The sequence below is a fragment of the Jaculus jaculus genome, chromosome 4, assembly GCF_020740685.1.
Source record: "Jaculus jaculus isolate mJacJac1 chromosome 4, mJacJac1.mat.Y.cur, whole genome shotgun sequence".
Classification (NCBI taxonomy): domain Eukaryota; kingdom Metazoa; phylum Chordata; class Mammalia; order Rodentia; family Dipodidae; genus Jaculus; species Jaculus jaculus.
The window spans coordinates 170,567,121-170,594,132 of NC_059105.1; the positions used below are offsets into that span (position 1 = coordinate 170,567,121).

At 38.6% G+C, this 27,012-nt stretch overlaps 1 protein-coding gene across 1 annotated transcript in view; it reads left to right on the plus strand.

The window, feature by feature from the left end:
* The first annotated feature begins 14,573 nt into the window (after positions 1-14,573).
* The window catches only part of Zpld1 (zona pellucida like domain containing 1), a 40,933-nt gene continuing 28,494 nt past the window's right edge, over positions 14,574-27,012 (plus strand). The window contains exon 1 of the mRNA XM_004670446.3: positions 14,574-14,679. Coding sequence (XP_004670503.1) covers positions 14,574-14,679 — 106 coding nt within the window. The remainder of the gene's footprint in view (positions 14,680-27,012) is intronic.

Genomic DNA, 27,012 nt, shown 5'->3' on the forward strand with positions numbered 1-27,012 from the left:
GTTAAAGGATAAAATGCTATTTGGCAAAGTTCTATTATCTAGTTACTTTTGGATTACCATTTTAAAACTGAAGTACATTTGATACTTAAAAGTCCAGAAGAAAAAAAGAACGAGACCTCAGAACAGAGGAAGAATTACTTGGCAAGAACGGGATGCAGCAAAATGGAAGTGGTAGATGAAGGGCAGGGTAGTATAATGGTAAGGGAGGGTGAGGATGGTACCAATATGTACTGTTTACATAATGAGTATGTCCATAACTAATAAAAACACAGCTCAGAAGTAACAGGGCAAGTTGCAAGCATTTCAAAAAATAAAAAAAAACCCCATCAAGATATTTTAAGATGGCAAACAGAACTATGTTGATTTAATGAGCAAGAGCATAGAAAGAATGGAGAATGTTTGGTTATGTTAACATTTGAAGACGTGAATTACTAAAGACAACAAGATGCCCAAAATTCCTGTAAAAAAAAAACAAGTAAATATAATAAAATTCTCAATAAAATAAAATTTAAAGGTCAAGAGTAATAATTATTTCTTTTGGTTACTAGATTCTAGAATAAACATTTGATACACTAGTAAATCTCCACTGATGTATGAATGATTTTTTTAAAAATTTATAAAATGAAAATGATATTACTTATTAAGAGGCTTAAACATAAGGGTCAAATCTCAGGTTCACTCTGGTTTCAGCACCAGATCTGTGTACATGAGATTCTTGATTGATTGGCTAAAGCTTTTGTGGCTCTGCCTTTGTAGTGCTCATCATTTCATCACGTGCATGTAATGGTCTATTAACACACAGCTAAGTTCAAGGCTTTAGAAACTATCATTTCACTACCTGGTTTCACTGTCATCCTTTACTTCACTTACAGCAATCACACCTTTAGCTGTTTGGCATCAATTTCCACATCAAAAACAAAGGTGGCTTTGTTTGCTCCGATGTATTCTTCATAGTGATGCCACAAAGGCCAGCATTACATACCCTGAAAGAATTCAGCAAATAATGTCAAAACTCATGAGCTAGGCGTGGTGGCACACACCTTTACTTAATCCCAGCACCTGGGAGGCAGAAGCGAAAGGATCACCATGAGTCCGAGGCTAACCTGAGACAACATAGCAAATTCCAGGTCAGTGTGGGCTAGAGCCAGACCCAGCCTACAAAAACAAACAAACACACAAAAAAAGCAAACACTCATGAACACTAAAAAGACCAGGGTTGATCATGCGTAGGAGGCTGAAAAAAAGAATTAGTATAAATTATTAATAGCTTATTTTATTGTATGATTATTGCTTCTTAAAACACCTTCAGAACACAAAAGCAAAAAAAATGCAGTTACAAGGAGAAATATTAAAAATATGAAACCATGATTTTAAAAAATTTTTACCATTTATTTTTTTGCCTGTGGAAGGAGTTTTACTTTGTTTTTTAGCATCATGGAGAATAGGCTGTGAGTCTTCATGCTCGTTTTATTTCTTTAAGGCGATATAGACACGAGGGGCTTTTAGACGTACCGTCTACCACCTCGTCAGTTGCCGTGGCTGGAGCAGGAAGAGGGAGTTCACTGGAGCCTCCCAGGCAGTCAAGCTTGACGCTGGGTAACAGATGTAGGCACCGATTGAACGGGAGCCCTGGGGAAGTCGTCATCATCCTCTCCTGCAGCTGCGAAGACATCCTGGTCTCACAGAGCCTTTACACCTGCCTGTGGCCTCTATCAGCCCGAAGACCCTGTCTTCATAACTGACGTGCGCTCCAGCGTCTGCCTTCGTCAGACCACACCAACAGTTAGTGGCAGAGTGACAGGCAGAGCCCAAGCTTATCTTTATGTTTCCTCAAAGACATGGCATATCTGCAACACTCTGCGAAGTGCATAGACAAGATTAAGGCAAGCATGTCTCGGCATCTAGGAGGAGGTGGTAGGCGGCCAAGACCAACTTTTATGATTCGTGAAGGCACCTTCATCTTCTTAGCAGTGTCTAGTTACCAGGCAAATGTCTTGGTGTTGCTATGTAAGGTTCAGGCTTCACTCAAACCCAGGCTTGCCTTGAACTCACCTACCTCAGCTTCTCACTAGCTGGGATTAAAGGCATGTGCCACCAAGACCAGTTCAGTCAAAGGTTTTGATTAGGACAATTGCTAAATTCTTCTTTTTTTTTTTTTTTAAATAATTTTATTTATTTATTTATTTGAGAGTGACAGACACAGAGAGAAAGACAGATAGAGGGAGAGAGAGAGAATGGGCGCGCCAGGGCTTCCAGCCTCTGCAAACGAACTCCAGACGCGTGCGCCCCCTTGTGCATCTGGCTAACATGGGACCTGGGGAACCGAGCCTCAAACCGGGGTCCTTAGGCTTCACAGGCAAGCGCTTAACCGCTAAGCCATCTCTCCAGCCCCTAAATTATTTTTGACAGCTATGATTCAACATTATACTATTTATAGCATTTGTAAGGATTTGGTCAATTAAAAAAAAACTTAGTGTCATTATTACAAGTAACATAACTTAGCTCATCTAATACATGTCTTCATGTCCCTCAGATTTAAGTTGCACATCATCCACATTTTCTGTCTTTAAAAAGGTGACAGATTTATACAATCTGAAGAGAAACCAGAGTATGACTTTTTTATCTGAAATTTCATTATTTTCTTGCCTTTAAGGATATTTGAGTATCTTTTCATCCAACTCTAAGTATTTTTGATTTTGACAGACTCGTACATTTTTTATATCTTTTTCTAGTTGAAATGACTTTAGAGTCCATATAGAGTCCATTATAAAATAATTTCTGAGCAGTGGATTTTTTTTTCTGCACCACAAATGACTAAAGGGTAAAACAACAAAATATGTTAAATGAATCATTGTTTTTAGTTGTATTATACCTTTTTCAGTCATTGGGAAAATAGCTTTTTATATCCTTTTTATGAATTGGAGAAGTTAATATGAAGTTAAAATGCACAATGATTCTATAGTTATGTGAAGATCTTCATCTTTATAAGATGTATGCTAAAATATTAATGACAAAAATGTCTAAACTCCATTTATTTTCACTTGATTCAAGTAACTTCACTAACATCACAGAAAGACACATGGGTGGGTAGATGACTGAACAGGGGGGTCGATGTATAGAATAAGACCAAAAGGTGTGAAAAGTAACCTTTGATTGAAATCTCAGTATCTCGAGTCCATGTTATACTGTGATGGTTTCAGCTTTGGTGAATGTTACACTCATGATACTGATTCAGTTTCCAAAGACAGTGACCTAATTGCAGGAGGAAAGCCAGCTGTGAAGATGTTATGAGAATCTATGGGCTTCTGCAACAGACTGTGCAGATAAAATATGCTTATACCATGAATTCACTGAAATGATGTTTTCTTATTTCTTTTAAATCAACTTGAGTTACTAGAGCCTCCTTTACTGCCCATGGAAAAAGAAACAAAACAACTAAGATTGACAAAACAATTTTGGCTTAAAGTGTAGCTCAGTGATGGTCAGTGGTCTGCTCACACTTTCTTTTCTATCTCATGTTTCACATGGGGTCAGGAAGGGCAGGGAGACAGTGGAGTGCAGGTTGAGTGACAGGTTCTAGAACCAATCTTCTGGGTTCCAGGGGCCTCCTTGCCAAGTCCTACCTAAGTGACCCGAAGCCACCCTTCTGTGCAGCAATGTCATCATCAGCTGTGAAACAGAGAAAGTGATCACAGCTATTTCCTAAGTTTGCAGTGATGAACAGCAGGTGGCATTGATGAATATCTTAGAATACTGACATTGACGTAGGGTTCATCATGTACACTGGCTTTTTTGTTGTTGTTTGTTTTTGTAGATCTATTGTACTAACATTGGAGAACGTATTGGTTAGTTGTCTGCTGTTGCTTGTAAATAACCTCTGTGGAGAATTCACATCTGGTTAGGCTTTGAATATCACTCGAGCTCATGGCTAACATGATGGTCTTGGAAATGGTGGTGCAACAGAGAGATTGTTCACGTGCCATTCCAGTGACTTCCACTGCATTCTGTGACTATGCACGCAATCTCTTGCTGGCAGTGCTGCTCCTCTGACTCTACTGCATTTTCAAGCTATCTCTGGACTTTGGGCATGTCCATGTTGCAGCTGTCTACTGTGTTCTGGGTTCTCAGCAAGATACATCTCAATTTTCACTCGTTTTCCTGTCTCTCTTATAGTGTTATAGAAGTTTTCAAAGATATTCCTCATGATAGTTCAAAGGCTATGTAGGAAGTTCCCAAGCGGTCTACATCTTTCATACCACTGTTGCCAACTGGTGTCTCCCTACTCAGCTGCTTTCTAGCCGGTTTCAGACAAGTCCAACCAACCCCGTTTGCTTCTAGATTCTGCTTTTCTAGCATGTTATTTTCATCTATAGCAGAAGCCAGGAAGAAAACCCACTTCAGAGTCTAGTCAGTGTTGCTTTGCTATTCCTCTCTAACCTCCTTCATGGGAAGCAGAAAGCTCATCCATGGAGACCCATGTGGGGTTTAATGTGATTTCTCTGTTGACTCCTCCAAGTCTGGATCTTAAAGTCAAAGCCCAGAGGTTGGGAAGACAATTTTTTCTTGATCTCAAGTAGTCTAAAACTATGGATTTTATGACTTTTTTTCTCTGCTTTGATCCTAAAGTAAGAATTTAAAAGTCCAATTAGGCAACATTTTCCTTTTCATATTGATTTTATCTTCCTCAAGAGGTAAAGACTGTGAGGCAGCAGAAGTGACAAAGCAGAGATGCATTCAAAATATGATTTCTACAAGAGGGGACAAGCTAAGGAACTCAGGAGCAATTTTGACTACATGACATAGAATCAAATAGTTCTTTAAGATGTGGTTTGTGGGCTGGAGAGATGGCTTAGCAGTTAAGCACTTGCCTGTGAAGCCTAAGGACCCCGGTTTGAGGTTCGATTCCCCAGAACCCATGTTAGCCAGATGCACAAGGGGCGCACATGTCTGGAGTTCATTTGCAGTGGCTGGAGGCCCTGGCGTGCCCATTCTCTCTCTCTCACTCTCTTTATCTGCTTCTTTCTCTCTCTGTCTGTCTCTCTCAAATAAATAAATAAAAATAAACAATTAAAAAAAAAGAATGGCATAGAGTCATTCTTAAAAAAAGAAGATGTGGTTTGTTTGAATATCTCATAGCCTTCTCCCAGTACATATTCTGGTGATATAAGGCCTTATGTAAAAACCAACACAGGGTTGCTCTTGAAACCTTTAAATAAGATCGATATACTACTCCTTAATGTTTTCTTTCTCTTATGATACTTCAGTTTCTGTTTAGAAAAAAGGACATCAATGCATTTGACCCTAATCCACTAATGCATTAGTCCCTTCTTCATTGCTGCTTTTGATTCTATTCAGTTAAGGACGTCAGTCAATTTTTTTACTGCCCACCTAGTTGACCAGGACATAAATTTAAAAGACATCCATGATTCCTTTCTCTCATGTACTTTTAAATCCTGTTTAAAATAGTATTTAATTTTTTTGCCATCACTGGAATTAAATTTTAGTTCTCAACTCAAAGGCCTTGGTTTCTCATCCCATTTAGGGAAATGATGCACCAGGGCCTCTGTCCAGCTGCAGACTTTTTTCTATTCCTTTCCTCCTCATTCAGGATAGTGGGTTTTGTTTCAAGTCTAACAAAATACTATTTTGTTTTACACTTTTGGACATTTAGTTAGACAATGTAGAGACAGCATTTCCAGTTTCATCTAACTCCATCAATCCTTTAGTTCTGATAAACTGTGGACTTTTCAGAACCATTCTTTTCTGATACTTCCCAGGTAAATTAGGTTATACTGTCATTCTTCCTGAAGCATTTTTAAATCTTCCTTCCCTCATATCACCAGATGCATTTTAAGGTATATTTTCATGTGTGTGATTATTGCTGTAACAACTGTCCTCCTCTTTGGTCAATATGCCTTGGAGATAAGAGCTATACTTGTTTTTCTCATCACAGGCTCCTAAAACTCTGAATCCAAAACTGGGAGACTGCACATCAAATTATGTAGAATGAACTAATCATGAATGAATGCACACGGAAATCGCAAACATTAAAGTACCATTAGAAAGGGCCTCTTGTACTCTTAGGTAAGGGTTCCTGAAGGTCCACTACTGTACTTCCATTATTTATCACTGTTGCCATGGATATGCTTTTGACTACTGGGATGTCAGCTATAGGCAATTACATTACCTCCACATGACATCCTCTTGATTGCCTGATTCCTGTGTTGTATCTAGTCATAAATATTTTGTAAGTTTTCTCTATCAAGAAAGAAATATTTTCATTCTGAAATAATTGTACTAATAGTCATTTGTCTGACTAGAAGCAAGTGATTCTTTACTGCTAATCAATTAAATTATCATCATGTTACTAATTTATTATGAGTACTCTTTGTGTAATCATAATAAGGATGAAGGAACCAATGTACTAACATATCTTCAAAACTACTTAAGCATAATAAAGTATGAAAACATCCTCAAAGGAACTTGATGAATTATTAAGAAAAATCTTTTAAAGTGATTCAGCTCAATCTGTCAGTGCCCTTTCTTTCCCCAAACTAAGGCACTAGAATAAATGTCCAAACTAAGCACTATGGATCATTTAATCACTGGATTGTTTGAGAAAACATTCAAAAGAGAGACACATGAAGGATGGAGGTAAGAAAAATACATCAACACTCACTTTGTACATGATAATGGATAATTTAGGTGAAGGCTCTAAATTTTAATTTTCATTTTAATATATATGTTGCCTCTAGCATCTAAGTATAAAAATATAGAACATCAGCCTAGATATCCTGCCAAAATGATCTTTCTTTACTAAAGAATGATGGTATGTAGCACTTTAAAAGCAGTGATTTTGAAGAGCAAGCCTGGTACTTTTTTTTTTTTCTTTTCTCATGGAAGGCTGTCGCAGTTGGATGGAGCTCAGTTAACAGGCCTTCCTAAGAACATTAGTTCTCCTTTCCTAGTTCCTAATAGCTGCTGCGGAGATAGGAGTAGACCTGCATTTCTTTAACTCAAACTTTGACCTCTGTTGAAATATGCACCTTTCTTTTCTACTCTTTCTCTGAGAACTTTCTTTTCTTTTCAAGGTAGGGTCTAACTCTAGCCTAGGCTGATCTGGAACTTACTATGTTGCCCCAGGATGTCCTGAGCCTCCTAAATGCTGGGGCTAAAGGCATGTGCCCCATGTCTGCTTTTTGGGGAATTTTCTAAGTGGACTGTTACTGATTTTTTCCTTAAGCAGGCCAGGATGGGCTGTGCAAATCCTGGAGAATGTGCTTGTGCCCCCTGCAGGGCTGTTCACAAGAGTGGGCCATCTGGGCAACAAAGTTAGATGGGGCAGAGGAAGGGTGATTTGAGGCATCAGTGATAAAAAAATAATTTTCATAATTTTTAATTCTATTATGATACCCTTATTTAATTTTTTGTTCATTTTTATTTATTTATTTATTTATTTGAGAGTGCAGAGAGAGAAAGAAGCAGAGAGAGAGAGAGAGAGAGAGAGAGAGAATGGGCGCGCCAGGGCCTCCAGCCACTGCAAATGAACTCCAGATGCTGCGCCCCCTTGTACATCTGGCTAACGTGGGTCCTGGGGAACTGAGCCTCAAACCAGGGTCCTTAGGCTTCACAGGCAAGCGCTTAACCACTAAGCCATCTCTCCAGCCCTGTTTAATTTTTTTTAAATCAGCTTTATTTTGTAGAAAGAGATTGATCTTAGATTAATGATTATACATCAGAAGAAATAATATCTGATTTGGATTTTCTATTTTTCTTCCAAACTATAACAGTACCATATAGACTGGACTAAATGAATACCATTTAAGAAAGCATGGAACTTTGATAAATTGTTGGGTCTGCTTATTTGCAAAAGTTGTTTGTTAAGAGTAGATCAAGGCTCTTCTGAGCACATTCACTTTTTGTTTTCAAGTCACAGAGGTGCTGCTTAATACATTACTTTTCTCTGTGGCATTACTTAAGTAGTCACCTTTACACTTGTGAAAAGGTTAATGCAGATTTTCAGTGCCTAAGTTATTTCTAGAGAGTAATTTATTCACTAAAAAGTATTTTTTTAATTAGAGAAGTTCCTAAATAAAAAAAGTGAAGCATAAATGGAAAATTGATAGTTTGGGTTGTTTGCAAATATGTTTGTTTATATAGATTGAGTTTACAACTCTGACTATACCATATAAATTTTTGGTAGTCCTCACTATTGCAGAAATTCATATAAATAGAGGAAAAAACTCTACTTATGCCTATAACACCTATCAAACAGATACTTTACATTTAACTCACATATTTTGATTCTTTCTGACTTATTTTACAAAATCCAAGTTCTATGCAGGTTAAATTTTTTAAATTGCTCTATTTCAGACACCAACCCCTGACGGATAGTACCAGACATATACATATAAACATTCAACAATTTTAAATCTTCACTGACATAATCTTTTAATTGAATTCTAAATTTTCATCTGATTTTGTTCTACATGAATCATTTTCTGGAAGACAGCATCACGGAATGGCTCTGGGTGGTTTCTGGAGTTGTGCCAGGCATAAATCCTGCTTCTTACATGAGCTGGCTATTTATTCCTGAGCCAATTACTTAACATTTCAGTGTCCTTATTTTCTTTCCCCAGAATAAGAAGAATAAATTATTTATTACATGTATGAGGTGCTTGATACATTTGGGAACATAATCCTTAAAACTCATACTATCACTAACTTAATTTGTGAAAAGAACAATATTCTTATTCTTTCACTGCCTAAATGATATAGTGTCGTCACAATATTTCAGATATTAAGAAAGATTTTGCCTTAATCACCTGAACCAATTTGTTCAGAGCACATTTACAACATGTATTATTAATTTACACTCTGTAAAGTAGTAGGACATTTGTTTTATTTATTTATTTAACAAAGTCCAATGAAATCAAATAGTCATGTAATAAATTGTAAGGTCCAGCTCAGTTTTGACTTCTGCACTGTTATTTCATTCCTAGATGTGTGACCCTGGATGAGTCTTTGAGCTTCAGCTTGGGGAGAATTTTACTCTCTGCTTGTTGAGTGTTAAACATGGCTCTGTGCTTGGCCCATAACAAATCTCAGTAGAAATGATCAAAAATACCATGAAATCTAGAGAACATTGTTTATGAAAGAAATATATCAATTGTTATAAAATCAAGAGAGAAGTGAAAATAAACTTGTACTTATCCGGTTTCACCATCAATTCAGAGAAAACAAATTAGAAATTCATATTATGGACAAATTTATAATTTTAGAAGAATCTTGTAGTGTGCTGAGCATTAACATATTTGACCACAAAGCACATTATAAAATCTCCCATTGTGTTATTAAATGCAGATCACAGTGCCTGTTAATACCAGAAAGTGCTGACAAATTTTATTTTTCTAATATCTTTTCTTTTCCCCTCTTGGTTTTCTGACTTCTTTTTTTTTTTTGTTTGCTTGTTTACACTTTTTTTAAATTAAGTTAAGGTCTTGCTTTCTAGTCCAGGCTAGCCTTGAACTCATGCTGATCGCCAAGCCTTAGCCTCCAAGGCATTTGGACTGCATGTGTTTACCATTGTACCCAGCTTCTTGCTTCATTAAGATTCAGCATCTTATACAAGCGCTTCATCTTTCTTCTCTACCATCTATTTAAAGTCTGAAGGTGATAAGTATGATACAAATCTCTTGGGCATGTGTACTTTTGAGTTTATTAATGTCTAAGGACGCTGTTAGCTGTAAAATTGTCGGTGTTGGTCATCTTGTAAAGCCCTGTTCTCACTCAGCTTGGTGGGCAGGTTGCTATCCTTAGATGTGATACAGAAGATGGGCGATGTCTGTGCAGAGTCTCCAACAGGAGTTTGCGGAAGCCACGGAGGGAAGAAACACATGTCAGGTCATCCTAGAGTAAACCACAGGAATCAGTCTATCTTTTCATAGGGTCTTTTTCTTTTCTCCTTCCTTCCTTCCTTCCTTCCTTCCTTCCTTCCTTCCTTCCTTCCTTCCTTCCTTCCTTCCTTCCTTCCTTCCTTCCTTCCTTCCTTCCTTCTTCCCTCCCTCCCTCCCTCCCTCCCTCCCTCCCTCCCTCCCTCCCTCCCTCCCTCCCTCCCTCCCTTCTTTCTTTCTTTCTTTCTTTCTTGGAACTTTGTATGGACACATCATGTGTTGATAGTATCTTTCCCCTCCTCCCTGTGCCCATTTCATTAAGACCCTCCTCAGTAGTATTGCTGGTGCTCACCACGGGGTTGTGGGTTATGAGTTGTCTGTCATTGAGTTGAGGGAATGCCTCTGGATAATTTCCTCCTACCTTTGGGCTGTAACGATCTTTCTGCCTCCTCTTCTACACAAGTCCCTGAGCCTTGGTGGTGTGTTCTAAGTCTACATTAGTGTTGCTCTCAGGAGCTTCTGGATTTCTGCTTACATTTTTAACCCTATTACAATAGGGACACATGTGTGCAATGATCCCTGTACAAGAGTTAGGGAGCCTAGGCAGCCAGGACATTGTTCTTTGATGAACATAAAGTCTTAATGGAGCTACCAAACCCCAAGCAATGAATTTCATTTCAGAAAGAACTCTGGCAGGCTAGTGTTACCATGCTTGTGACTCTGAGCTGATGTTCACGTTTGTGCAGAAGTCATGATGGAGATAGAGAGATAGGAAGGAAAGTTTCCAGGTTAATAGTGCTTTGTTTGAAGTTAAAGGTAGAATAGTAAATACTTCTAGAAATATTTAAAAATGCTATAAGCACTACTGATATGATATGGATTCCAGATATGGATCTACCTATACAAGAGATGTGGGTATATTCAAAGTCTCTTACTCTATTTGAATATTAAAAGACTGATCAGTGCAAATATCTCTATAGGGCCTGGTGAGATGAATTAGTAGATATGAGCATTTTCTACACAAGCATGAAGATCTGAGTTTAATTCCAGAATCTATTTAAAAATAGGGATCTAGGGTTGGAGAGATGGCTTAGCTGTTAAGGCACATGTCTATAAAGCCTAAGGACCCAGGTTTGATTCTCCAGGTCCCATGTAAGCCAGAAGTACAAGGTGGCACATATGTCTGGAGTTTGTTTGCAGTGGCCTGAGGCCCTGGCATGAGCATTCTCTCTCTCTCTCTCTCCCTCCCTCCCTCCCTCCCTCTCTCTCTCTCTCTCTCTCTCTCCCTCTCTGCCTCAAATTAAAAAAAAAAATGGGTCTAAAAAAATCTGAGTATAGCTCTTCACAACTGTAACCCAGTCCTGATGGAGACAGAAACAGGAGAATTTCTGGGGCTCATTAGTCAGCTAATCTGACCAAAAACCAGCAGCCCAGTTACAATTAGAGACTCCTAAAGGTAGGAAAATTACAATGAGCTCATGGCCAGCTTGAGGATATAGAGTGAGTTCCAGGTCAGCCTGGGCTAGGCTGAGACCCTGCCTTGAAAAGACCAAAATAATCAGCAAACAAAGAAGCACACAAACAGAGAATTCTCAAGACAACAAAGCAGAGTGATAGGGGTTGACATCCAATATTCTCCTCTGGCCTTCACACATGCATACACAAAATGTATGTGTGTGTATCCCTCACACACATACCAAAAATAAAAATGAATCACTATAAACCAGGAAATAGATTCAGGTAATCAGGGCTATCTGTCACCTATCAATGGGACACCTGTGTGTCCTGGTGTGGGTCTCAAATACATGGCTTTGCCATGAAGAAGCTCAGGTCTAATCACTGTGTTGTCACTTAGAAATAACTTTCATAGCAGTATGTGGTGGTTCTGAAAGTTGAGATCTCAATACCTTTTGTGTGCTCAGTCAATGTGGTGGTCTTTATGAATTTTGTACTTACAAAGTCTTATGAATAGCATCTTGTTTTTCAAATCTAAAGAATGGCTGAGAAGAATTTGATCTCAGGTGTGCTGATATAATCTCCACAAACAGTGCTGTTACATTTATCCCAAAGCAGAAATGATGGCCACACGCCCATTGTGGACAACCTCAGGTTTGATCCTCAGTTGTCAAGCAAAAATTACTGTTCTCTGTAGGCTGTTTCAATTAGCATCAGTTTTCATCCATGTTTGCTGACACAGACAATCCCATCTAATAGTTTTCATTATTTCCACAATACGAAAGGAGAGCCTCCCGCAAAAAGGCTTTAATTTGCATGGATGACCTAAGAATTTGTTTTTTCGCAGTCTGATCAAAATATCTATTAAATCAGAGCACAGCCTTTAAAAAGCCAAGGGAAACGGACGATGAAGAACATGAGTGGAGCACTCGGGGGCTCCGTGGCAGATGACACCCGAAAAGCTTGCACAGCAGACTTCACCATCAGAGTACTTCAGGGTGGAATTCTATTTCCTCTGCTTGATTTTCATGTCTCTTACACTTCCTAAGATTCATTGTTCTTCCTTTGGACATAAAATAATAATCCAAACCTCCCCAGTGCTTGTATAGAAAGTCACTAGAAAACTGCAGGTACGTTACCAGTACCCACAAGTGCAGAGTGCACAAAACAAACGTTGTTTTTCTCTTGTGAAGAGATCGGAAGCTGGAAAGTGTTCCAATCTGAAAAAAGTCAATCACTAATTTAAATTCCTGGTTCTGGGCCCACAAGAAGCACCTCATGTTCTGAGAGACAGCAGTGGGGACTTACAGTGTCCACCTTGGGACTTAATAGGGCCCGCCATGAGAAGGCAGTGACGGGGCATGGAATAATGCTTACAGTAGAACTCCTGGCTGGTTTCCACATGTTTCCAAAGTGCAAACAATAATGGCATGGACGTGGCCACGGAACCCAGAGTGTGGGTCAGCCGTTTGTGTGAACCTTTTGTTGATAGAAGGATTTAAGGGATTAGAACTAACCAGATCTCTGGCTGCTCTCCTCTAAGTCATTAGTTTTGTGATGAGGCTGAAGGAAGGGTGCTCCTTTCAAATGATTTTTCAGTCTATTTTTGAGAGTAAAATCATGCCTTCCTTTCCCACATCCTCACTAAAGTGACTCTGTTCACCATGAGCTTGACATTCTAAAATGATTCAGAAGCAGGATGTATATCCTTCCTTTTGCTAAAGACTTGATCAATCACCAAGGGAGATTTTAAAGACAGTGAAAACACCATTTTTATCACTAAGCCCCAGGCTTTTAAAAGGTACCATATTATTTGAGTAACCATTTACAACTTTATTTTCATTTTTTTTATACATAGATCCAAACCACTTACCTGAAAGATTTTTTTTCAGAGCACAAACTTCATGTGAGAATAAACTGGACATTCTGGAAGGCATTTTTACTTCATCATGCCAATAAGAGGGCATCTAGGAAAACAGTATTGAACATCTAGTCAATTTTTATTTATTTGTCCTACCCACATTGACACCTGACAAATCAACTTCTTTTATTTTATCCTAAGAATTCAGTTTTCAAGCAAAGGAATTAGTTTTCATATCCCTCAAAGAACAATCTTTCATGGGAGCATGACAGTGTGTTCACACACATACTAGTTTACTATACTTTTTGCTTTATCATGTTTCTTGGCGAAATATTATACTAACTATAGATTTTGAGGCATTGCAATGGTCGAGAATTGTTCTTTGAAATAAATATTTTCTTTAAAAAATTTTTTTTAGCTGGGTGTGGTAGTGCATGACTCTAATCCTAGCACTTGGGAGGAAGAGGCAGGAGGATTGTCATGAGTTCAAGGCCACCCTGAGACTACATAGTGAATTTCAGGTCAGCCTGAGCTAGAGTGAAAAACCAAAAAAAATTTTTTTTTAAAGTTGTTTGCTTTCAGTTAATATATTTATTTTTATTTGAGAGAGAGAGAGAGAGGGAGAGAATTGGCCTGCTAGGACCTCAGCCACTGTAATTGAACTCCAGACACTTTTGCCACCTAGTGGGCATGTGTGGCCTTGCACTTGCCTCACCTTTGTGCATCTGGCTTACATGGGATCTGGAGAGTGGAACATGGGTCCTTAGGCTTTGATTCCCTAGAGTTACATGTTGCTATTATAAGTGTAATGTTGTCTCTACATGTTAGTGTATTTAGCTGTGTTCAAATCTGTCAGATGCTTGGATTAAGTTCTTCCCATTCACAATGTTTTTCTTTTGAGAAAAGAAAAACATTTTCTTTTGCAAAACTTTTTGATTCAAACACAATATATTCTAATGCAAATATATATATATGACTTTTGGTTGGGAGTAGTGATATATGCCTTTAATCTAAGTACTTGGGAGGCAGAGGTAAGAAGATTGCTGTGTATTTGATGACAGCCTGGAACTAAAGAGTAAGATTCAGGTCATCCTGGGCTATAGTAAGACCATCCTTCAAAAAAAAAAAAAAAAAACAAACAAACCTCATCCCCTGCAAAATAATGACTTCCATACCATTATCAAAATGAAGCCAAATAATGAAAATAATACTGAAATGTTGCCACCCAAATCTCTGTCGTCACTTTTGGTGACTGCTTGTTACAGTCCCTGGACTTTGAGAACATATGCTCTGCTTACCCAAAAGTAAGGAAGAGTGAAGGCTGGAGAGGCCTGAACGGCAATCCCTCTCTCCTAGGTTTTGCAATGGACCAGATATGGCTGCTGCTCCTGCTGACTATGAGAGTGCTCCCGGGCTCGGCTCAGTTCAACAGTTACAACTGCGATGCGAACCTCCACAGTAGATTTCCTGGTAAGTGAATGTAACCCATTCTCTAATTGCTTCTACAAGGAACGATTATGTTTGAATAGTAGATCATTTAAATACATATGGAAAATGGGAGTCTGTCCCTTTACATTAAGTGGATATTTAAAAATGGCAGATGAAGACACAGTCTTTGAGTTTTAATTTATATCCACATTAACATACAAAGTGCTCATCAAAGTTAATATTATTATAATGACTGTTCACAAATGTAAAAAATATTGGCTAATGGGTAATAAACTCTAGGGGCTCTAATTTCACTCAAGAATGTGAGTAATTGACTTTTTTCTCAGGTTAAGTCAGACTATTAAAACTCTGAAATGTTGTTTTATTTAGAAAAAAATGTACAAGTAAATGACTGCAAATTATTATGTGATATTCCCAAATACTATTCCGTGTGTGTGTGTGTGTGTGTGTGTGTGTGTGTCCCAGAGGGCAACCTTGGCTGTTGTTTCTTAGCTACATCATTCACCTCTTTCTGCGGCAGGGTCTCTCATTGGATAGATTACCAACAAGACTAGAGTAGCCGGCCAGAGAGCCCAGGAATCCTCCCGTTGCCGTCTTCCAGTGCTGGGATTGCAGACATGCACTCCCATGTCCAGTATTTCAGATGGATAGTGAGGATTGAAGTTAGATCTCTATGTACTTTGCCAAATAAGCTCTCTTCAGCCCCTCAAATACCATGCCAAAGCAATGTTCATCATAGTCAACATCACCCCAGTAAACTCTGGGATGGATTTCACAAAAATCTCCCAATACTATGAGAGATGTGAGATTTTGGCCTTGTTAAAGGACAAGTCTTACAGGTTACTAATATCTGCTCTCAGTGGGAGGGTACACTATAGTTCACTTATGTGTTGTTGTTTTTTATCAATTAGCATGGCCTAACAGTTACAAACTAAGATTGGCAGAATAGAAATTTCTTTTCCAACTCTATCGTGCCAACTGCAGACCTATGGACAGGTTTCCCATCACGAAACCCGCCAGGTTCCAGGTTGAGGAGCAAGCTAGGCTGGCAGCACACAGGAGCAGAGCAATCAGCAGTAGGTAGTCCGTTGCTGAAGAGAGAGTTGTGCATCAAAATAAAAGTTAGAGTGTGACTAGTGACTTCATGAACCCAAACCTAATGTCCAAGTTCTCGGCCTGTAAGGTATATAGGTCATGGTAGCAAATACCTGAAGGTGTGTTTTTAAAGTATGTTGAAGTAAAGTTCCCAAGGTTTTGAATATCATATACAAAAATGATCTCTTTTTACACTTTTCATTATGAAAATTTTCAAACACATACAAAAGTAAATATTCATAAAAAGAACTCAAACTGCTTATGCAGTGTTATTATCAACATTCATAGTTTTTATCTCTTTTCTTCTTACTGTTCCTACTCCTGGAATACTTTAAAGTAAGATTATTCATGTGTGAATAAACATATTTAATAAAAGAGAACTTTAAAATCACTATACTTATGTATATTTAATAAATTTAATAATTCCTTGATATGCTTCGATTCTCAGCCAAGTTACTTCTAATAAGGTCATTTGTTCAGTAGGATTATGACACTTTGGACATGCCACTTCCTCCTTCCTCGGCCTTCCCATACTGTGATCTGATAAGAGCTAGAGATTTGAGAAAATTCAGATGCAATTGCTTTTGCTAGAATGCTTCACTCTTATATTGTGTAATGAAAACGTTCTGTTTTATTTTATGGATATGGCAAAGGCATTGCATCTTTTGAAACATTGGTTTTGAAAGACTTGATATGGTCTCATTTTGTTTTAGAAAAGAGATATTGGGAAAAAGAAGGAATAATGTAAGAAGAGAGCACAGGCAGAGGAAAGTACCAGAAATCATTGACATAGGGAACAATAGAAAAGGACAACTTTATCAAAAATTAACTTTGTGATGGACTCAATAGAACTTAAAGATTGCTTTGATTTGTAGGAGAAGGCAAGGGCTAAATAATATTTTTGTCTTGGGCAACTGACTGTTACTACTGTTCACTAAGGGAGAAAATAGACATTTGCCTGCTTTTGTAAGAATGTTTGAGTTTGGGAGTAATTGGATAGAGACTTTTTAAAGAATGAATAGTAGTATTTCTATCCACTCGTAGAAAGTATAGGCCTGGATCTTAGAGCGGATATAGGGAACAGGGGACAGGTATATGAAAGATTTGTAAAATACTGCTATTTGGATAATTTTTTGTAATGAAGGGGAAAGAAGGCTAAGTGAGAAGTTTAAGTGAAGAAAAAAAGGGTGTTTTGAACTACAGAGCCCTGAGCTCTCAGAAAGGAAAGGACTCACAGTGGAAATGCCAATCAGGAAGTGAGCAATGAGCTGAAGAAAGAAACACAGAAGAGAATGGCACACACAGAGTCAGCCTTGGTAAACAGCTGTTTCTTTGATTTAGGAGAGGAGGAATGAGCCCATGGAGGGAAAGGGCAGCGATGCTCATTGCTCTTCCTCCTCACTCAGTAGTTTTCATGGAAGCTGAGGGACCAGCGGCTTCAGTAGAAGGCTCTTGCAGTGCATTATTTGAGCAGGCAAGAAGGCTCAGTTGTGGAAAAGATTGCTTAGTAGAGACAATTGGCCTGGTAAAGTTATAAGTACTCATAAGTGGAATGAAATGTGTTGTTTTGTCAAGAAGTGACTGGGACAGCAAGAAAAAAACATTTATCATGTGATAAAAATAGAAGAGCTTTGTGAGCATATCCATTTCCAATAGACTCTACTGAGCCCTGGTAAGAGAAATCACCCTCACCACCTAACCCAAACACGCGGTGTCCCAATCTCTGCTACACTGACGGAGATCCGCATTTTACATGCTACAGTTGAGTCTAATATACATTCATGATTAAGAGCAAGTGACAGTGTGTGTGAGTATGGTCTGGAGTCTACAATAAAATCTCTCCTACTCCAGAAATCCTCTCTCCCTTATAATCGAGAAAGAAGAAAATTTTCCATTCACAAGACATTAAACTCAATATGTGGTGTACATCACAGGCAGCGAAATGGAGACTTCAAAGAATAAAGAAACGTTAACTTTTTCTGTAGCCCAGGTGATAAGCCTCGCTGCATGTTTCCAGAGCAAATAGTAACTAGTTGTCAAGGAAGAGTTTGACAGTGCTGTTTGTCACATGTCCTGATGCCGGCAGGTTAATGAATGGGTGGCCACTTGCATTAGTTCATCAGCGGAAAAGTTAACTTCTCCTCCTCTCATGGCAGGAAGTACTTTTGTAACTTTAACTATGGTCCACACCCAAGTTAGGCTCCTAACCTTCTAACAGAAACAAGGGCATGGAGATGTGATCTCTATTGCTGTGTATATCTCAGAGAAGCTTCCCGGTCCTTTTAAAAGACATACCTGGTCATAAAGTTTACAAAAGTCCTACCTATTTTTCAAGAGATTGTGTAAACATTTACAAGAGAGGAACAAGTGCTCACAATTACAAGTTCTTTAAGGTAAATACTGTAAGAAAAGGAAGGGAGGAAAACTCTGTGAGTTTCCACAGGGAGGGTTAGGTGTCTTTTGTCAATTCTCCAAATGCTAGCAGTTTTAGTATCATCTGGGATAGGTGAAAGATATCAAAGCTTTCTAAATGTGCATTCATATATTCCTACATATCTATGATTAAAATTGAATATTTGTGTTTTTAAAACATACTAAAACACAAATAAAGCAGAAGTACCAGGAGGGACTTTAAGATTTGGTGGCCATTCTTTAATATTCATTTTTTCACAAGTCCTTTTCAGAAGAATAGAGTGAGCAAATAAAGGCGAAAGGTTAATTGCTCATTGCCCCTCAGCTTTTGTTTCTTTTGCACATCAAGACCATCCTTGGTGGCATGAGGAGCCCCACCAGTTGCTGAAACCCTCCATACTGAGATGGAGTGAGAAGGAGCCTTGTGACAGAGGCCTGTCTAAATGCAAAGCAACCTTAATAATGGTGAAGTTAATCTTCTCGCCCTCTCTCACCTTGGCTGTGTCATGACATTATAACTCTTTAATTTCATGGAATTTATTCTAGGGCCACCATGGCCATAGTTTAAAGGGACACCATATAAACTTAAAGGTTGTTAACTCTTGGTTACTCAGGCTACTTAGTAAGTAGAAGGCTCATGGGACCACTGCAGTGATACTTGTAGTTCTCCCCGAATAAGACTCAACACATGGTAGACACTAAGATGCCAAAATGCCATACTCAGCCAGTTGAAACCTGTGGGTAAATGCATAGGCCTCTGAGATTGAAGGATATCTTTTGTAATTAGTCCCTGGTTTTTAAAGCATGTACTCTGTAAGGGTGAGGCTAAACTTACAGGCTTTTAAAGAAGTCTTTAATGATGAAGGCACAACCGAGGAGATCACTGGGCACTAGAACATTTGTGTTATAGTATGAGAACTAAAGAATTAGGGGAAATCAATATAAGTCAGTTTTTCTAACCTGTAAAACACTAGTAAGGATAGCATTTTTCAATCACTGAATGTATATTCCACACACTGGCTGCTAGGAACATTTCTCTTTAATTTCTTGCAACAAGAAAACTAAACAAGGAGGCAAAATTATTTTTAGCTTTACTATAGGAAAATAGGATTAGAATTTTTTAATACTGAAAAGCTAGAAATTGTCATAGATCTTAAGCTAGGTTTATAGCAAAGGCTGACTCCTAAAAATGAACTTTGAACAGTCAGTTAAAACAGGGATTAGGGAACGGATGGCAGCAATATGTGTTGTTTACATACAACGTATGTCCATCACTAATAAAAAATGAATTTTAGAAAATGGTGGTAGAGTGGAGCTGAGGAGGTGATGCAGTGGGTAAAGGTGCTTGCCACACCAGTGTGGGGGCCCAGTTCAGTCTCTGGCTGCCTGGTGAAAGAAAGGTGATCATGAAGGTTCGTGTCTGATCATTACAACCCTGAGTCAGGGCAAGAGTGGAGGATTACTGGGGATCATTTCTCAGTCAGTCTAGCAGAAAGAAAGAAAGAAAGAAAGAAAGAAAGAAAGAAAGAAAGAAAGAGAGAGAGAGAGAGAGAAAGAGAGAGAGAGAGAGAGAGAGAGAGAGAGAGAGAGAGAGAAGAGAAGGAAAGAAAGAAAAATGGTGCTCTTAAAGAGCAATGGAGGAGGATAATGGGCATCCTTTTTTGTCCTCTGCCTGTGCGTGTATTTGTGTGGACCCTTTCCCACATGCATATAACACACACACACACACACACACACACTACACCACATACAAAATCATTGTGTGAGGGTGTATAATCACAAAGACATCTATCCCATTAAAGAGTCTGAAAAGTCATATGGTGGGCATATTTGTTTCAAGGCCTGATTGCTAAGTAATCTTATTTTCTTATAGTATCTAATAATATTTCAATAATACTCAATGACGATTTTCTGTGCTCCATAGGAAATAAAATGAAGAATGACTTACTTAATTGATAGAATTGATGGGTGAGTGAAACAAAATGAACTCTATGTTGGGTTTTGCCAACCATTGTTGCATTGTTCTGTGCCCAGTGACAAGCAACAGTGGGAAATTATCTCAGATGAGATGCTCCAGCCCTACGTGAAGATAAGAAAGAATACGTCTCCCATCCTTCTCTCAGGAGTAGGGTTCTGCTCTTCCGTTTGTCAGGGGCTGCCTGCTTCCTGCTGGGCACCTGGGACCAAAACTGCAGAGCAGATCAGACAGAAGACCTGAGTGTGGCAGTGACTGCTGATAATACTCTGATTGCAGCGACAAAGGGCAGTGGACAAGAGAACAGCCACTCAGCGAGTGCAGGGGCCAAGTGACTCTGGAGCCACGTGCTTCTTTATCAGAAAATTATTCATCATACGAAATCTTCCACTCTTTGTACAAGTAAAACCTATATAAGATTTTGTAGACTTAAAAAATTGACCCGACTCTTCTGATTCTGTAGAACATGTAGCATTAAATGGGACTATGAGCCCATAAAGCTTGCCGTAGGCTATTATGAATCTTCTCCCACAAAGGAAGCAGTAGTCTGTATTTGCTAGTGAGAAACAGATGTTGTGATGAGGAAAAAAATAAGGTGGCAAGAAACCTGTTCAATGTAGAAAACAAACTTGAATTCCTAATCCACTTTAAATTCCTCGTCAGCTGTTGGTATTTTACATAGATGAAATATCATTACCCTTGAGGACTTCTTGCTGTGTTAGTACCAAAGCCTTAATCTTCGTTTAAAATATATTTTATTTATTTGACAGCAAGAAAGAGGCAGAGAGAGAGAGAGAAAGAGAGAGAGAGAGAACGGGTGCACCAGGGCCTCCAGCTGCTGCAAGCAAACTCCAGATGCTTGCGCCACCTTGTGCATCTGGCTTATGTGAGTCTGGAGTAATTGAACCTGGGTCCTTTGGCTTTGCAGGCAAGCACCTTAACTGCTAAGCCATCCCTCCAGCCCCAAAGCCTTATTCCTGTATAAAAACTTTGGGAGAGGAAATATAACTTTAAATATGAGTTAAAAACATACACTGCATCTGTTCTCCAGGCAGTTTATAAGCTCTTAGGTGAAGAGCAGTATCACTCTAATTAGAAATAAACGAAGCAGAGACAATATGTAAATTAGCCTTTGAATCTACTAAAACAGTATGAATTAGTATTAGGTTATTTATTGGAGACCAGAGAGTAAGTTATTTCCAGACTGAGCTTTCTCTTTTTCTTTTCATATTTAAATTTTATTTCATACATAAGATCAGCAGTTTAACTGTAATTTAAAATTTTATCACAAACTATTTTGCCATTTTTCTCAGCTGAACATAATTCACATGAATGAGTTCAAAATGATCAATAAATTTTTATACAATAATAACAAAGTACCTTTTCTTTTTCACAAAGTAATAAAAAGAAATTCACTAACATTCTGGACAACACTGCAGACACTTCGCCTTCCATCATAGCCTCTGCCATGCAGGAATGTCTTTTAAAAACTCTTATTTCTGGGCTGGAGAGATGGCTTAGTGGTTCAGCACTTGCCTGTGAAGCCTAAGGACCCCGGTTCGAGGCTCGGTTCCCCAGGTCCCACGTTAGCCAGATGCACAAGGGGGCACTCGCGTCTGGAGTTCGTTTGCAGTGGCTGGAAGCCCTGGCGCGCCCATTCTCTCTCTCTCTCTCTCTCTCTCAGTCTCTCTCTCCTCCTCCTCTCTGTCGCTCACAAATAAATAAATAAATAAACAAAAAAAATTTAAAAAAACCCCTCTTATTTCTTTCTTTCTTTCTTTAATTTTCTAGGGGAGACAGACAGACAGACAGACAGACAGACAGACAGAAAAGAGGTGTGTGTTTGTGTGGAGAATGGGCATGCCAGGGCCTCTAACTGCTGCAAACATACTCCAGATGCATGTGCCACTTTATGCACCTGACTTTATGTGAGTACTGGGTAATTGAACCCAGGTTATTAGGCTTTGCAGACAAGTGTATGAACTACCGAGCTATGCCTAAAGCCCTGTAGGAATGTTTTTAACTTTCAATCTTCCCACAAACTTTTTCTTCAAATGAATGTCGCTTTTAAAAATAAATATTTATTTATTTAAGAGAAAGACACAGAGAGAGGATAGACACACCAGGGCCTCTAGCCACTGCAAACAAACTCCAGTCATATAAGCCACCTTGTGCATGTGGTTTATGTAGGTCCTAGGGAATCAAACCTGGGTCCTTAGGCTTCACAGGCAAGTACCTTAACCACTAAGCCATCTCTCCAGCTCAAATGTCACTTTTGACATAATTTTAGTGAATATTATGCAAACAAAAACTGACTCACAATATCCTTCCCATTTATTAGCTTTCATGATTATAAGGGCCCCACAATAGGGACACACTTTTATCAAAAGACATTGAATTACATCCATATCTTATCAACCTGTCAAAGACATGCAGTTGTGGTTACATTGGCCCTTTGCACCAGTTGGCAGGGGGCCTTCCACCAGCGGCTCCCATGGTCCACTGTAGCACTTCTCCGGCAGGACTCAGTTCCATCTCAGCCTGAAGATCACTTCTCCTTGGCCACCCTGAAGCTGGTCCTCTAGTTTTTAACTTCTGGTTCCAGTCTAACCATATCTACCTTCTCAGTTGTAATCTGTTCTGTCTATTGCCTGTATTCTGTATTTTAGGGATTTGGTCAGGAACATCAAGAATCTTTGTGTGCAATACTCGGAATCTTTCATGTGGGGTGCCACATATTGCCTATCTTACCAGGCCAGTAGTGGTCTTCTTTAGTATGCCCTCCATGACAGCCAGCTTCCTCTTTTTAAAATACGTATGCATGTGCGCATATGCAGGCGTGTGCATATGCATGTTCATATATGTATGGCTGTGCATGCATGACTGTGTGTCAATGTGTGGAGACCGGAGATTGATGGTGGGTGTCTTCCTTGATTGACTTCACCTTATTTCACTTGAACTCAGAGCTTATTGATCCAGCTAGTCGAGCTAGGCAGCTGGCCCCAAGGATCTTGGGATTACAGGATACCCTCCTGGGATTTCTACAGGTGCTGTGGATCCAAAGTCTGCTCCTCACACTTGTACTGCAAGCGCTTTATAAACCGAGCCACCCCCCCACACCCACAGCATTCTTTTGCATACGTAAAATATTCCTTCTACTCAATTGAACACAGTTTTGTTTATACTATCAGGTTTACACCCATATTTTTTAAGTGAATACAAATTAGCCTGTGTATGTATGTATGATTGTGGTCACATGATCCTTTCATTGGAATCATGCATAGTGTTTGCCTACTCACTAGGGACCATACATCTCACCCACATCTCCTCTAATCATTTTGGGGTCCCCAGGACAAATCTTACATGTGGTAAGAAAGTAGATATTTTCCTCTCAATCCTTTAACTCCAGTACCATAGATACCACCTTTGGTAAAAGTGGGAACACCGCTTTCCCCAGCACAGTTGACTTCTAAAGCGGTCTGTCCTATGGTTGTGGAATGGGGTAAAGGTGGGAGAGAGGAAGGTTCTAGTTCTTTTCCAGCTCTATCTCGTTGGGTTGTCTCTGGGCCCTAAAGCAGACACAGGTTGTCTCACAGAGATTTCCGTAAGATTCAGTGAGATTCAAAACCAGTTATTTCCTCAGATTAAAAATGGAGTTGTATACAGTTTTCGTTTCTCTCCCCCTTGCTACTTTATATTTGAACTTTTCCCTCTTGTAGCATGTACAGCATATGAATAGATAATTGGCGGAACGTAATTCCTCCAAATGGACTCTATCTAAGAGCTTCTGTCTAATGCATAGTTGTGACTTAGCCATTGACTTGACTGGGAGACTTGTAACACTGTAATACATGCCTCCCCTGGGAACTTATGGGAAATGTAAAAAATCATGGCCTACTTCAAATTTACTGAGGCAAAATCTGCCTTTCAGCTCATCAGTGCATAATGTAGAAGGAAGCATGCGTGGAACAGAGAGCTCGTGATAATATTGATGATTTTATGTTTTGAAGCCATCATGCTTACATCATGCCAGGGTGGCCATCATACACGTACTAGACAAAATAACTCATCCGAATATATGCCATTTTTCAGAGGAGAAAACTTTTAGTTGTATTATTAGAAAGGAGGTTAGATGCTCAACAAGAATGGGACACTTAAAAAGATTTGTAAAATACCTAGACAAATTGCAAAAGAAATTATGGGTTTCTTGCCATGTAATGATTTATGTTTTCTCAATTTGAAATCATCTATCTAGTGCTGGAGAAATAGCTTAATGGCTAAGGTGTTTGCCTGTGAAGTCAAAGGACCCAGCTTTGATTCCCCAGTACCCATGTAAGCCAGATGCACAAGGAGCACAAGCATCTGGTATTCATTTGCAGTGGCTGGAGGCCCTGGCATGCCCATTCTCTCTCTGTCTGTCTCTCTTCTATCCATCTCTTTCCCTGCTTGCATATAAATAAAAAAAGAGAAATCAGCTAATTACTATTGACACTGAGGATATTGACATTCACTGAAACTATGCTAGCAGAGCTGTCACCTCAGGTAGAGGTGGTACAGATAGAAATGTTGTTCTGAGCCAGGTGTGGCGCATGCTTTAATCCCAGCACTCGGGAGGCAGAGGTAGGAGGATCGCCATGAGTTCAAGGCCACCCTGAGACTACATAGTGAATTCCAGGTCAGCCTGGACTAGAGTGAGATCCTATCTCGAAAAACAAAAACAAAAACAAAACAAAACAAAACAAAGAGAAATATTAGTTCAGGACAATCAAGATGGACTCATAAATTGTCATATATTTTCTTTGTGAATCTTAGGACTTGATGTTAATTAAGTAGAAACCGTGACTGCTATTTGAGAAGGAATTGCAGTAAGTGTATTTGAATAAATATTTTCTAAGTATTGTTAAGTTCACTAAATAAGTTTTTAATTTAGTGAGAAAGCAAAAGCAAATATCCACTTCCAAACATAATGTAAGTGATTTGGTTGCCTTGCAGTTAAAGCAATATGGACTAGGGCGCACTGGGACAATTGTACCCCATTGGGAAAACTGGGTAAAAATTGCATCAAAGTTTAACTTGATGTGATTTTTTTTTTCAGCTTGTTTCTCTTTTCTGAATACTCCCATATGTAGTTTCAGCTATAACCACAGCTTACTATTAATATACAGAATATATGATATTATCAAATTAATATTTCTCTCTGTTTTCTATGCCATGGTTATTATATGCATGTCAGGCTTTAAAAAAAACCACTCAATAGATCTCACCCTCCCCAAACCTAAGCCAATCACCCCTTCCTTTTAGAGCCACTTACCTCAGGGACCGGTACATTGAACAAGCAAGCCTGACCCCGTGACCATGGATGACAACTTGCTTCCTTCTTGTCATTGAATTAACTTCTTATGAAATTTAGACAATCAGAACTATGTCACATCCCAATCAATCTTTGTGCAAATAATTCTCCTTGACCAGGAAAAGGTTTTATGAAATGTTCACAAAGCTCTACTATGTCATCAGGCCAAGTTGAAGTGACCACTTTTTCTTCTGCCTCCTCTATTTAAGCACAAACCAAAGATCCTGAAGCAATGTGTATAGTAATGGTGCATTTTATTAATGGTTTATATTGATTTATTTTATTGTTTATTTTCACTGTTAATATTTTTATCTTCAGCCTAGAATGGGGACTGATACTGAATATTTACACAATAAAAGCTCTCTTTGGATGTTGTTGACACTGAATAGCATGTAGTTTAGATTTTGAAAATAAATAAAGCCAACAGCTCCTGGCATAGTAAAACAAGGGTAGCAATGAAATTTGTGTTCAAATCATAGTTACCCCAATTCAGAACATACAACAACTGATATCCAGAGTCATGTCTCACAAAGATGCCTATTTTTCACACCAACAGTGAGTGAGCATCTCTGAGCCACGACACTGCAGTGCTGACCACAAGCCTGTGGCCAAATTTTGGTATATTTGCTATTTGTAAAGGAGGATAAAAATGTACCTGTGATTTGATTAATTGCATTGATCTGTGTCATTATCTGCAACATGATTAGAAAATATTAAGTCATCTGGTGATACTGAAAGAAAATGAAGTGCTATAGGTTAAAATTACTAAGGTGAGATGAAAATGGTACTCTATCACAAGGAAGGCAAATTTAGTTTTATCTCCTACTGAGTTGACTTGTTGAGAGAAAAATGTTTGATATACTTACTAATTGTATGTATGGTATACTTTCTCTTTCTCTCTCTCTCTCCATATATATATATATATATGGCAAGTGTTGTCTCCTGATGAAGGTTAATTAAGTTATCTAGGAATGGAATTTTATTGGTGGCAGAGAAGTTGTATCATATCTATTCACTTTTATAGGCAAGGCACATCATGCTTTTCATCCTATGTCTATCATAAGCATATTCTACGAATGCCTAATCAGGGCATTTCTTAAAAATATTTATATGTGAGAAGTTAGATGATTGGCAGGGTGACCCCATATTTAAAATATGCATTAATTCAGTAAATATGAGACAAACTAAACTACAGTCAGACTGATAGACGAGAAGAATGCACATTATATTTTACCAATTTGACTTACTTTTATACATATATTTAAAATTTCTATGTGAAACTTAGCTTGGCTAAAATATCACTGACACACATTGGCATTTTGACAATATAACCGCACATAAACTATGTAAGCAGGTGTGTTGCTTTAATGTATTCAGAATTTTAAGCACAAAACATAAAATGTCATCCATGAAGGGCATTTCTTGCTTTACTTTTTGTCATTAGCTCATTAGTCATTGGATTGTTTAATAGTCAAGTAGCATACAAAGAAATGTTGCAACTCAGGCCAGTCACAGACAGTAA